The following is a 13975-nucleotide window of genomic DNA, read 5'->3' on the forward strand; positions in this document are numbered from 1 at the left end:
AGCCAAAATTCAAAGGTTGCCACCCAGTGCGCCCCTCGGCTCTGCACCCGCCTTTCCTTTCAGCTCGCAAGCTGCCTTTGAGCCATTTGGGATCGCGTCGTGCCCAAAACAAGGCACCGACTGCCGTTTTGTCCTAGAGAAGGTCCCCGCCACCTTCCTCCTTGGTGCTCCCCTAGTCTGGGAAAAAGGCCAGCCCAGGAAGGGAGGGGCTGTAGCACCGGTCCCCAAAAGCACAAAGGGTCAGATGAGACAGAAAGAGTCACAACAATCCAGTTACTAAATGTATTTTTTTTTTATTATGCACTTTTGCTGACAAATGAAAAATCGGGGAAATAGATTAAGGAAGAAATGGGCCGAGAGATTGAAATAATCCCAGATTTTCTGAGTGAAAAACAGTTTTGGCCAGACTTTCTCAAAGGAAAGCAAAAGTCTGTAATCAGGGGACTGATATAAACCCACAAGGAGATAAGCCTCGGCAGCAAAAGCAGTAATCATGACAAAATGTACAGGACAGGAGGATTTCCACACTGCTGCACAAACTAAAATGGTGGGCCAAGTCTGCTGAGCATCCTTTGTGCATTTACAGGGGTCTTGCATTGATGTAAAAAGTTGCAGGAGATGGAAGAAATACTACAGATGCAAATTAAATTGTGATTTTGTTCAGTTGACTGCAAGAGTACATCGCACGAGTAGGATTATGACAGAAGACTAGCAGTTGCTCAGAAAGGAAAGGAAAAAAGTACATCTACATTTAAAGCCCAGAATGTAATGACTTTTAATTTTTCATCATGGGAAAAGAAATGCCTCTTGTCAAAGCAAGGCCCAGGACAGATGGCCAAACCAGGGAACACAGGAGAATGAGGCTTTCTTTCAAAATATCACAGCCTTTCAGGGAAAAATATAGGTGAGCTGCCCAACCTCTTGGCATTGGTGGGAGTTTGATGGTATAGGGCACAGGGACAACCAGCAGCAGGGAGGGCATCTCGTGTTCCTAGAATGAATTTAGGGAAGGGGAGCGACCAAAATCTATCAGAAGGTGGACACTGGACTCCAGTAAAGCCAGCTTGAAGACTGACTGATCTTAGAGGAGTGAGCACAAACTGTCCCCAAAGCAGAAGGAGGCACAGGAAGGTGTCAGGAGAAATAGGCAAAAATGCGAGTACTTCATAAACCCAGAACCGAGTAAGGAATTGTACAAAAAGCAGAAGTGAGATCAGAGTTTACTAATAATTAAAGCAGCACAGGCATATACAGGCAATACACAGAATGACCAAGACAGCCGTATCACATTAGCAGCTGATATACTTACTATTACTTTTTCTAATATTGTAGGAAGGAGACTGTTTTCTTCTTCATGAAGGTCTTGATCTGTCTTTGTTCCCCCAACTAATTTATGTTGCTTAGTCTAGCAAAGAGGACACATTATAGACATCACAACTATACTTCACAAAACTCAGGGGAAAAAAGGTCAATCATTTCTCAGGTCCAACAGCAACAGAACCAAAAAAAACCCCAAACATATTAGGCTGAAGCTGCAGTGAGAAAGACTTGCATTAGACATTTCTAAATCTCTCCAATGATAGGAATATATGCAACTCCTTATAATGTTTAAGAAGGTTGTTGGCTCTCAAGGATTTTTTTGGTTTGTTTCTTTCTAAAAAACAGGTTATACATCTGTCTGTGTGTTGGTGGTGCCTTTTGAAGCAGACAGGAACTATATAACTTCATGAAATACATTACACAGAAGGCAGGATACAAAGACATCAGGAAAACATTGAAATTCCTCCAAAAATGCCCCATCTGGGGATAGCTTTCTATTTCTGTTTATCCACTGCTTTTCCTGAACATTACTCTTAACAGAAAGATTTACCTCTGTTTGCAAGGCGGCGTAAATGCAATTTAATAAAGACAGTACAATAAATAGCAGTGTCTTAAAATAGAGTTTTTCCCAGTTATCAAGTAAGAAAAACGCTGCTGGATACCTTAGAGATTCTTGCTTTCAGCTTCTGATGTTCTCAGCACCCTTGGGACAGACTCAGTACTCAGCATCTTACCAATGAAAAAGTCATAGAACCAGAGAGGAAAGTAGCAGAAGATGCAGAGGGGCACGTAAGCCCCTCTGCCAGGGGTGTACAAGCCCTGTGGTCTCTTGGCCAGCAAAGCGTGCAGGATAGCGCTCAGCACGGGCGAGAGGTCGGCGTCGCAGTACGCGGGCATGTGCAGGAGGTAGTCCTTCAGCCCCAGGAGGTAGTCCTCACCGTAGTCTTGCCTTGTGTCTGCTGGGAGGTTCTCCATCAGCTCCTTTTCTTGTTTATCCCACAGGTCGGATGTGCCTTGTATACCTGCAGTAGCGACATCACAGCATGGCAAGTGGTTTGGGGGCTGAATGAAAAGAATTCATCTATAATTAATAGTCAATGAGTTGTTCTCCACCACCAGCCTGAGTCGCAGTTGTTCTAAACTGGGCCAGGGAAGAACAGACAAAACAACTGGTTAGCTGCGAGTGCTTTTACCTGGAAGAGAAGGGAAAGCACAAAGCACAGACTACACAAAAAGCGTGGGGTTCATGCACCATTTGGTTACCAGCTCTACCTAAAAAGGCTCTCTCACAGCCAAGCCAGCATTTTTTCCTCCCCCCCGCCTCCTTCCCATTCTGTCCTTATTCATTTTGTGGCTGTTTCTAATCAGTATTTATCAACTGATGTGAGCGACTGAGGAAAGACAGGCGAACTAGGATGAACAGGATTCACTTGGGCTGGCCAAGTGCTAAGCTCATCTTTCACGAGTGACATTGGTATTTCAATAACTAGTTTCATTAAGGATAAGGCTTGTATGAGGCCAGATTTAAAAAAAAAAAAACAAACAAAACCAAAAACCTATTTCCCCCCCCCCCCCCGCCATCTGCATCATGTACAAATGAAAGCAGTGGCTCTTCCAATGCATTTATTGTCTAACTCTCATGAATTAAGCACTGCAGATAAAGAAAAATCTTTAAATAAATATTTAAATCTCCAATACCAGGACATGTTTTCATGCATGACGTTTTCATCCAGCAGTCTGACGACAGCTAAGCAGGGACCTGAAGGTAAAACCTCAGGCAGGTACCGCTGACCACGCAGGCGCTGCCAGAGCCCAGTGCCCCGCAGCACCCTTCCCCAGGAGGGGAGGCGTTCAAGGGAGCGGAGTTTTATGAAAAAAGACCATTTTGCTTTTCATCGGCATAAAAATCATCTCCATTAAGTCACCAGGACTTGCTGAGTAGGCAGCAGTGGGATTTGACGTTGTCCTCAGGTAGCTGCCAGGCATGCCCACGGAGGGGGGACCTGCGTGACACCCACCCTGCTCCCGGATGGGCACGGGGTGCAGCGAGGGTGCGCGGAGCGGGAGGTGAGTCTGAAACCCGGACGGGCTCTGCAGAAAGTGCTCAGAGCAGCGGAAGAAGGTTCGGAACAGAAAGCAGCAGGAGCGCAGCGGAGGGAAGGAGCGGAGAGGAAAGATCAGAGACTACGTAGAGTAATATTGACAGCAAGTAAGCGGGATGACAGGTATTGCTGCAGATACTTTGATGGAAGACTGAGCAATAAAGAGAGCTCTGATGTTGAGAAAGGTAGGACCGAGTCCTGAAGCTCTCATGCAGGACAAGCAAGCTGTAACACTCAAACACACCGTGACGCTCGGTTTGTTAACTTCAACCAAGCTAGGGCAAAAGCAAGGCACCAACTGCCCGAACCCTGCCCTGTCTCAAAGCAAAGGGAGAGCTCCGCCCAGGAGGATGGCTACACTCGCGAGGCAGAGGCAGGCGGCGTGCAGAACTAGAGGGAACATCTCTCGCACAAAACGTGAATCTTAATTTCCATTACCAACGTGAAGAATGGGGAAAAAAGTCCGACTGCTGAGAATCACTCAGGACTCTGCTTGAGGATGCTGGACTAGAGGGAAAGAGGCGAGGCAGAAAGAACTACCTGAAATGTCAAATACCAACCTGTTCGGAAGCCTGACGGATGAATTGCAGCAACTTTAATTCCCCATTTGGAAAGCTCTTGCCTCATTACTCCAGAAAACATGGACAGAGCTGCTTTTGATGCACCGTATGCAGCATACCTCGGTAGTGGAATGCCTCCTGCAGGAGCAATATAAACATGATAAAGCTCGGCAGTGGCTTTTTGCAGCCTTTATTTTCATGATTTAGAAGGAAGATTATAGCGCAACCAAAATTATGCGGCTCTCACTGAGGTTAAAGACAAGTCAGTGAGGGAATAATTTCTTTCTAGAGGTTAAAAAAAAGTGAAAGTTGTAAATTAGCAGTTGCTTATAGCAGTTATGCTCAGTAACACTTGATAAGACACCTTGTATGGCAGAAAAAATAAACTGTATTGCATTTAAAGGTAAAAACTGCTGAAAATTATGATTGTTAGTTTCAGAAACACAGATAATGTTTTAGTTCATATAAATAGTGAAGCAACAGTTTAACGCCGCTGTTCTTGTCACTGTAACACGAATTTCAAGCTCCTACTATAAACCACAGTTACAACAGGGTAAGTAATCTCGATTCTAGCTTTATAAAGCCAACTTATCTTCCAGTTCTCTCCAGCTAGTTTCAGCAAGACCAGAGGCAACGGGGCAAGAGTGGAGAAAACCTCTGTGGAGAAACCAAAGCTGGAATCACAGCCCCCAGGCGACAGGACTCCCTGAGACCCATCACAGAAGCAGATCCCCTGCCTATATTTATATCCCGTCTTCTCCAATCCCAGCAGCAGTTGTTCCGATGGAGAAGATAGAAAACAGTCAGTATTTTAGATTAATTTAAAATAAATCCCTATGTTTACAAAACAAAAGCTTCCAGAAGATAACATCTTCCAAATACAGAGCTTTCCTCTGTTCCAAAAATTGGCAGACTGTCACTTCTTCAGCTTTAGAAAAATCCAAAGACACTTTGATGTGAGCATCTTCCCCTTCTTCAGCCCCCCCAACTTTCTCCACAAGGTCGGTGTTATCACCGCACAGAGCATCGCTGCCAGATTTAGGGGTCATCACAGCCACCACGGGCTGTGTTGGCACAGCGGGGAGGAGAGAACAGAATGGGCAACCCTTCTCCTTGGGGCACATCACTCCTCCTGCCTGCATGGGCAGTTGGGCACATCCTCCGGTATGGCCTCCATTTCAAACATTACATATTTATCTCCATGTATTTGAATCTTTTAAAAGAAAATACTTTGATACAGGGGAATTTTCAGGTAAGCCACCGGTGCCATTTATTGGGTTTTGTCCTGTAATGACCAAGGTGTCACAGGCGCTTCTTACACTGAGTCATTCCTTTGAAGAAGTCAGGCCAGTTATATGTTAATTATTCTTCTGTATGCATCTGAATAAGTTTGAGTTTCAATTGGTTTGAGCCAATTGAATCACATACATTTTTCCTCTGAGGTCAGGCTAACCTCGAGTCCAGTTAAATTAGCTCTACAGAGACAGGAATAGATTCAGCACAATGAGTCCTCGCTAACTTTTCTGCTAATGTTTTACCAAAGGACCCTCAGCCCCTGCATTAAGAGGAAGCTATTTACTCAAACTGGTCCGCATGCAAGAACATCTGTGCGAACAGCTACAGTTTAAGCAGGGTCATTATCAAGTCCTGTAAGGGCAAATTACCACAGGGAAGCTCTCCATCTATCCCTGCAAGGCAGCTTGGGGATTCATGCCAAGAATTAAGACATCTGCCCCAAAAAACCAAAAGCGCAAGCTTCACTTGGGTGCTCAGAGAAAACAGAGGTCTGTCCTCTGGCTCTGTGCTTGCAAGGGCTGGTGGGCAGAGCAGCACCAGAAAGGTCTTTCTGATAATTCAGTCCTGATTTCTTTAAGTGTCAGCAACAAGCCATAAACACAGGCGTGCAGATACAAAACATACTTGGGATTATAAAAAGAAAACAGAAGACGACAGTGTCAAAGCCAGGCTGAAGCCGCATCCTCAACATAAGCTGTGAATGCAAGGTAACACCTTCACAAGCCACCCCAGCAAGACAGCGGGATTCGGGTGGACACCAACTGCACAGAAGTGAGGGTCCAAGCAGACAGGGCAAAGGAAAATTTGGGAAGCAGACGATATGGTAAATCCTTAATAGGTCTTAAACCAAAACACTTTCTGGCATCGTGACATCCTGCTTCTAGCAGCTCTCATTTTCAAAGGAGCATTCTTGCTCCTCAACTGTTGGCTACCAGATACTGTATTACTTTGGTTCCTACATCTTAGCATCTCAGCTGTCCTCCTAGAATAGAAGGTCATCTTATAAAGACATATATATAATTAAGCACAGGATCCAATTTATGGGACAAAACTGGAAAGCATATTATATGCTGTTAATAATTTTTTTAAAGTTATTTTATTCTTGAAAAAATACCACTTTGCTAATAAGTTAGGCTAAAGTATTTTTAAGAAGATATCCAAAATATTTTTAAAAAAATATAAACTCACACTCTCTTCAGGTCCCAGATTATTAGCAGACCATGCTCTAGGACTGTGCACTCAGGAAAGAACCGTAGGATGCAGCAAAAAATAAAACTCGCTTCTGCTCTTGAAGAATTAAATGTTACTTTTCAGCAGGTGTTTTATCATTGTCCTTTCTCACCCTAACTACACCACTTGAGCCCTATGAGGGTGGAGAGGTGGAGCTGCCCAAGTGAAATATCTAACATTTATTACAGAGTGTTAAAAAATGGCAAGTATCATGAACTTACCCAAAAGATATTTATGCTCCAATTTTAACCCACAGTACTACAAAAAGGTTGAAACTTGAGGTGTAACCAGCCCAAATGGAAGAGAGCCTGTCTCTGCGAAAGGCAGACAGCTTTTGGGCATCTCCACAGTGTGGTTCAATGACACACAAACTGCAGTGGTCAGAGACTTCTGCTGGAACACGTTATAAAAACATCTGTGATTTACCACCCATCTTTCTGGAAGCTCACAAAGCTATCACTCATAGCATCTATAACACAAGATCTGAATTTTACTGTCTTTTACATAACAACGTATTTTTAGCCATATTAAACTCTTCTTTTTTTAAGGGCTGTTTTCTGGAAATAGTCTCCCAAACAAAAGAAAAACCTGCACTTATTACCTAAATATTGATTCCCTAGGTGTATTGACAAGCAAGACCAACTGACGCCTTCCTCGGAATTTTCGCCAAGGAAGTTAGGCGGTTTTTATGTTGCACCAGAAACGTATTTGGTGCTTTAGTTCAGCTCACCTGCCATGCTGGACATGTTAACCAGCCTCCCCTGGGATTTCCGAAGTAACGGTAAGAAGGTCTTGGACACCTCTACAGCCCCGAAGAAATTCACCTCCATGCACCGCCGGTACGTGCTCATGGGCAGCAGCTCGCCGTCGGCAGGGAAGCCCAGGACGCCTGCGTTGTTCACAACGCCCCAGAGCCCTGGGAAGAGGAGAAAGCACAGGGCTGCTATACAGCAGGAAATCAACTCCATAAAGATTAAACCGATGAGCTGGATGGTGCCTCCGGATCAAAGCGGAGAGGATCTGCAGCGACAGATACACAGTACCCACTCCGTGAACAGCCATCACCATTTTTTGTGTGTCCCAGAAAGCAGGAGTCATCAATATAAATACCCTGACTGCCCACAGACTGTGGTGTGGAAATAACCTACACGCAGAAGCCACGATGCAGCCAACAGTTAAGACGTGCACCTTGTAAGCAGCTACATTAGTACTCCCATTAGAATGGAAAAAAAGCTGTACCTGTATTTTGCACCTTCTCTGAGACCTTTAGATAGGCTTCCTTGACTTGGGTGGCATTGGTTATATCCAGCTGCAGGAGAGAGAGTCTCCGAGAACAGGTTCGTCTCAGTTCCTCAGCTCCAGGTCCATCCTTATTCAAAACTCCAGCAAACACAACAAAACCTAAGTTGTCCAGGTATTTAGCCAGTGCATGTCCAATCCCAGTGTCGCTTCCTGAAAGCATCAAAAAGACAATTGAAAAGTGGGTCTGTCCTAAAACATCATTTAAAAAAAAAAAAAAAAAAAGAGAGAGGCATGCATTGGAAATACATGGAAATCTAACCAAAAAGATGATGAAATAAAGTCACTGAAATATATATGACAGTAGGCAGAAAGGTTCAGATCTGAAGGTTCGAGGAGCTGGACCTTTGCATGTTCCACAAAGATTGATAGACCATGTCCTCTTGGCTCAGAGCTGATGGCATCACCTCATGCTCTACCACTGACAGATTCTAAGACTTACTTCGTACATACAGAGGAAATAAAACCCTAGACTGGGTTCATACAGATATTCAGACTGAAACCTGATAACAAAAGTAGCTAGGAAAAGAAAGAAAAAAAGAGAAAAACTACAAATATTTTAATTTCAAATCTCAGACGGACAAAGCAATTATATGGCATTGGAAATCAAATTGTTGGGTTCTGTTTCTTAATTCAAAGAAGTAGCTTTATTTTATTCAAGCACCTACCATCCAGATTCTTCTGATAATCACTTTTTTGTCACAGGCTGCAACCAAGCCAAAGCTAAGCAACTGTTTACCTGCAAAGGAGTTCAATGCTTTCAAACCCTAAGAAAGCTTCAGGCATTTTTAGGCTAAGCCAGATAGCACCAGCTATTTAATTCATGCAAACTTGCATCAGAATTTCTTTTATCCTCTCTATCCTCTTCCAGACTTACTCCCCATAAAGCAATGAACCACCAAATGCAGGAAGCACTATCAGAGCAAACACACAACAACGATCTCTGCGATCACAGCTGTGCAGTTCCTTCCACCAGGTAACAATGATGAATATTTAACAAATAATTTGATTGAATCTCAAGTGTCTCCCTTTGACACAGTATTTTGCTGCTGCTATCTTAAGACACTTTTAAGTGTTTTCTCTCCTGGTGTCTTTTTTAATTCCAGTTTCCATTCTTCCCATCTACAGAGAAACTTCTTAGCGAGGGAAGAAACATCTCACCCATCTGCCCACCAAGACTCCCAGCGAAGGAACACAGGGCTCTGCTAGAGACAGGGAAGGAGCTTATAGGGACTGTGCTGCAGGAGTTTTGCAAAGGACAATATCAGGAGGAAAATGAGGAGTTTAAGAAATTAATGCAGTTTTTACACTGGAAAGCAGAGATACATCAGCATGTCCCACAATATTGCACCGCACCCTCCGGCGTATTGCGGCAAAGAACGCTCCTGGATGCTGATGTGCACCAAGATCCGTGGAGCTACCCCAGGGCTCGGTTATCTCCTGCAACAGCAATTTATTACATAAATGCTCAGCTTCCAAGCCCACCTGCGTGGCTGGAAACCTGAATGCAGGACAAAGGACTGGAACTCCTGCCAGGTTTTTTGCTATCTCCTCATCTATGAATGAGCTGCAATACTCCTTACTTAACCCTACCAGAAAGTCATAAGGGTTAATCTGGGATTTTGGCACACCAAGGCGGATATTAACATAGTTATTCACAGGCCTGCTCCTGCACTCAAAATCCATAGTCAATAGAACTTGACTGCCAAAGACACTCATCTTAATCATGCTAGATCTTCATTTCTGGGTTCTGTCTTTTAACCAGGGCTTTAGTCATGAAAGGTGAAAAAAATTAATTCCAGGTGACCTGAAAGAAAGACATACTAAATGCCTGGATCAATCAGTGCAAGATGTTGAAAAGAATTACTCAAGATGTTGAAAAGAATTACTCATGCACTACTTAATCTTTAAAAAAAAAAAAAAAAAAAAAAAAAAAAGGCTTTTCGGCATTTTTATAGTCTGCAGTTTGTTGAAGATGCACCAGAGCACCACATATATCACACTTTATTTCTCACAGCCCTGGCCCGAAAGAGGAGAACAAACCTGCATTCTTGGAATTCCCTAAAGAGACATGAAAAGGCCTGCATATATCCCAAAGACGTGACAGATTTCTGGGTTTTGGGGTGGGGTGTCTTTCCTTCTTTTTCTTTTAGTGAAAAACCCTATTTTTGGAGCAAATCCTTCCCCTTTCATCCTTCCCAGCAAGCACACAGCCACAGAGCTACACACTAAGTTTCATAATGCAGCTTTAACTTGGGAAGGGCAGAGTGCTCAACAACTAGGGATGGGTGTAGCAACCCTGAGAAGGAAATAAAAAGCAGTGTTTATCTGTGCCTGCCACTGGGTTTGTCCCCAGCTTTTATCAAAACAAGTCTGATTTGAGTTTCAGACCTGGTACTGAAGTCCAGAGAAACTCTACCCTTCAACTCAAAATTCAAACAGTAATTAGGTCTCCATAGGGAAGAATTCCACTCCCCGCCCTTTGCTTTTATGTAAAAAAAAAAGCAATTTGTGAATGATTAGAAGATATATTATAAGAAATGCAGTCACTACAGACTGTAACTGAATTGTTACTGAGAATTTATCATCAACTCACACTGACCATCAGAAACGCCAAGTCACACATCAAGAACGAAAAGACCAAGTTAACTGGAGAAATTCATGCAGCTGCACACAGAATAACAGAGTTTTACAATTCCTGCTACTTCGGATCTTCACGGTAATTTAATTTGTAGGGAAGCTGGCTATTGGGTCTACCAAACTAAAGTGTTGGCATGCCCACGAGCTTCTGTTTAAGGACACTGAAGCTACTCACTCCCAGCAAGACGTTCAATAAGAAATGTTTCACCAGTGAGTTTAAGGCTGCTCATACGCCCACAGTTATTCATGTGAAAAAGCATTTTGACAACTGGGCACAGTTTTCCCCTGTCATGGTACTCCGGTGAAGTGCCAGCTTAAATAAATAATGCACAGCAGCACCCATACAAGGGACATCCAAAGGGGACCAGATCAATATTTGACAAAACCCAGGGAGAGAAGCACAGATTACTCCATCCTCTGGCCAAGGGCAGCTGTCTCACAAGTGATATGTGGCAGCTGCCCAGAGCACAGCAGCATTCCTCAACCTTGTGGGGCTAAAAGGGAGGGGCGGGTGTTAAAAAAAAGAAGATTAAAAAAAAAAAATTTAAAAAATCACCATTTCCCATGCAGTGCCTGCCTCAGGTCTTGTCTAAATAGGAGAAAATGACACAAAAATTGATTTAAAGGCACCTTGCACATGCCCACAGACACACATCCTACAGTGGGTATGGGGAGAAGCACTACAATCAGAGCAATTCAACCAAGAAATGCGTTAAGTAAAACTTTTGTTTCAGTTGATGGAGGGTTTGATTGATTGCATACCAGTCTGGACTCACATAAAGGCCAAGAAGAGCCTCCTCTGATGCATCGGCTGTCAGAGGTGTCCAAACTTGCATTTCTTCAGGACAGTTGCAACACAGGTACAAAGAAAGTACATTCGCTCGCTGGAATATGCCTAAACGTTCTTCGCTCCCCTACATTGCTCTAATTCAAATTCTCTGGAGCAGGTAAGCTCTGAGAGAGTGCTTTTTCCTGAAGAACTGCAGTCTTATAAAAAGCAAGGGTATGCCCAAGTGCAAGCACAACCCCTGTCTGCAGGGGTGGGAGAGGAGTGCTCCCTATTCCCCCCTGCCTCATATCCACCTTCATCTGATACACCTGCAGGGAGAAAGCCAGCTGGCAGATAAACCCCGAGGGGAGAACTTGCTGCTCATCTCGTCCTCTCTTAACATTTGTATTTAACCCCCGTATTAATGCTTGCTAGGCAAATCTAAATTATTTCCGGGTGCCCCTATAAAACAAAATGAAATTCTGCAAGAAATAGCTATATAAACCAAAGCAACTTAATGTAGCTTTCCAGAGGGGAAAAATAGAAGATAAAACAAAAAAGAGCAAGTTAACAGTGCAAGAAGCAGTTGGCAGGCACGCCGGTTTAAAGGTTTGATTAACACAAATAAACAACATTTAAAGTTTTAGAAGAAACAGGAGAAAAGCCATAAAACTACAAAAATGCCATCCCTGCAAACTAAAAGTGGGTGTCGAGTAGGTCAGAGTGTTAACAGAGACTGAATTGATTAGCTCTGAACTTTCACTGCTAGTGAAGGAAATTTCTCACTCCCAAATGATTTCATACATCGTTTCAAAGAGATGGCACCAAACCAGTGTCTTGAAACATATGCATGATATACGCAGCGTGCACCGCGTAAACGCGCACACCAAAAGATAACCGTACATCCGTAACCAGTGCGATAAATTCAAGCAAACAAAAGTAATGTACGAAGGTAGTGTTCTGACGGCTTCCAGAAATTAATGTCTCTCCTACAAAATTAGACCATCGTAAGTATTCTTATGCTTTTTGCATCAGTTAATTTCACAAGTATGTCTAAAAAGCTACTTGTAAAGATTAAATGAGACACTAAAAAATAACAGCATCTATTAAGATGCTTTTCTGCTTAATTTCAGAACACTTATTTACCTGGAAAAAACATCTCCGGCAAAGCAAATAAAACGAGCAAAAAAAAAAAAGGAAACCTTACAAGCACGCATTTCATACATACCTCACCCGAGGACACAAAGTTTTCCAGCCCGCTTGTGAGAAAAGCCAGGGTTTTTTTGCTTCCCGGAGCGCGTCTGCGGCACCTTACCTGTGACGAGCACGGCTTTGTCGCCCACGGGCAGCAGCGCCCTGCTGCCCAGGTACGCGGAGGAGACGAGGCACGTGCCGCAAAACACCGCCAGCCCCCCGCCGGCCCCCAGCGCGGCCACGCACAGCAGCCCCAGCGAGGCGGGCAGGAGCCTCCAGACCAGCACGTTCGCTTTCTCCGCCGGGCTCCTCTTGGCCACGCAGAGGACGGTCACCCCAAAAAGCACGGTGACGCCCGCGCAGAACCATCCGAAGGGGCCGCCGGCGAGAGCATCCATCGGCAGGGGCGAGGAGCGGGCGCGCGCACCCCAGCACCGGCCGGGTAAAAGCAGGTATTGCTAAATGCAGCCTGTGTTATATAGGAGCAGGGGGTGGGGCAGAGAAAGGGGACTCTGTTTAAAGGTTTGCCATAATCTCACTTACCCTTGACATCAGCAAGAAGTAGAAGCTTTCCTTTTCTTACCTTTTATTCCTTCTGCCTGACAGCTCCACCCTCTGAACAATATGCTGGCTGGATAATGATTGACAGCACTGGGAATGGACACGACGTAGCAAGCGCTTGCTTCGGGAAAAAATTAACCGCTATATGTTTTATATGTTTAAAGTACATTTTCCTAGCCAGTGAAAAAAAGAACGGTTTCCTTTATGGGAAATAGGTGGAATTTCCTGCCTAAAAACTTAGGGTGTCAATTCAGTGGAACTGATTTTTGATGGGCAGTGACAAAAATGAGTCAGGACAGGGTTATTTACTCTCTGCGTGGTCAGCTTTGGGCTGTATCACACACGGGCCACCCTCCTCTTTCAACAAAAAGCCCAAAACGCCCTTCCCTGCTTTAGTGCACACCTTTGGCTATTTACCCACTCCACGTTCTGCAAATACCTACGGTTAATTGACTTTCAAGGGGCTCCGGGAGGCTGGGAAGGGGTGATTGCTGGTTTGCCATTAAGGGCACTTTGTTAACTGAACACATGTAACGCACCTGAGACTGAGTCTTCAGTTGACCTGAGTGACGACGTTCACCTTAGCTTTGACAGCAATCACTGGTTCAATACCCACAGCAAGTTGGGGAAAAAAAGGTAATCCATTAAATATATTTGAGAGATTTTACACCTGCTGTGTTGTACTCCAAAGGCTATTAATCAATAAGAAAATTTTAAAATCCATCCAGCTAAAAGGATTGAAATACAACTTAGGCGTATTTAACCCTGTTTAAAAATCCCTACTAACTGGTTTGAGAGATGAGCCCAAGTTATCACACAACCAGCTAACACGATGTAACTGGTTTTCTGAAAGAAAATGTAGTGCTGACCTATTTTATTTTAGACACAAGAACATTTTCATTCCACTATTCCTTTGGGGTTTTACGGGATGAAAAATCTGTTGAATGTAAATTTTTACAGCCAGTGAAAATGTTTACATACCTCTATAGGTAGTTTACATTACA

General features: G+C 43.8%; 1 protein-coding gene across 1 annotated transcript; it reads right to left on the reverse strand.

The window, feature by feature from the left end:
* Positions 1 to 363: 363 nt before the first annotated feature.
* Positions 364 to 12837, reverse strand: HSD17B2 (hydroxysteroid 17-beta dehydrogenase 2). The gene is made up of 5 exons (XM_030026782.2): positions 12532 to 12837; positions 7748 to 7960; positions 7239 to 7424; positions 3983 to 4120; positions 364 to 2342 (listed from the first exon to the last, which is right to left on the reverse strand). Exons 1-5 carry the CDS (start codon positions 12806 to 12808, stop codon positions 1984 to 1986), a joined length of 1173 nt encoding a protein of 390 aa, XP_029882642.1. The 5' UTR covers positions 12809 to 12837; the 3' UTR covers positions 364 to 1983.
* Between the last annotated feature and the right edge of the window lie 1138 nt (positions 12838 to 13975).

This window comes from Aquila chrysaetos, chromosome 9 (assembly GCF_900496995.4).
Source record: "Aquila chrysaetos chrysaetos chromosome 9, bAquChr1.4, whole genome shotgun sequence".
NCBI lineage: Eukaryota > Metazoa > Chordata > Aves > Accipitriformes > Accipitridae > Aquila > Aquila chrysaetos.

Excerpts from the sequence above, each read along its gene's own strand:
- HSD17B2 (XM_030026782.2), bottom strand. The coding sequence starts at position 12,808 with ATGGATGCTCTCGCCGGCGGCCCCTTCGGATGGTTCTGCGCGGGCGTC. Across the intron at positions 7,425-7,747 it reads AGAGAAGGTGCAAAATACAG|GGCTCTGGGGCGTTGTGAAC; the intron begins GTACAGCTTTTT and ends TCCTCTTCCCAG. Across the intron at positions 2,343-3,982 it reads TCCGTCAGGCTTCCGAACAG|GTATACAAGGCACATCCGAC; the intron begins GTTGGTATTTGA and ends TCGCTACTGCAG.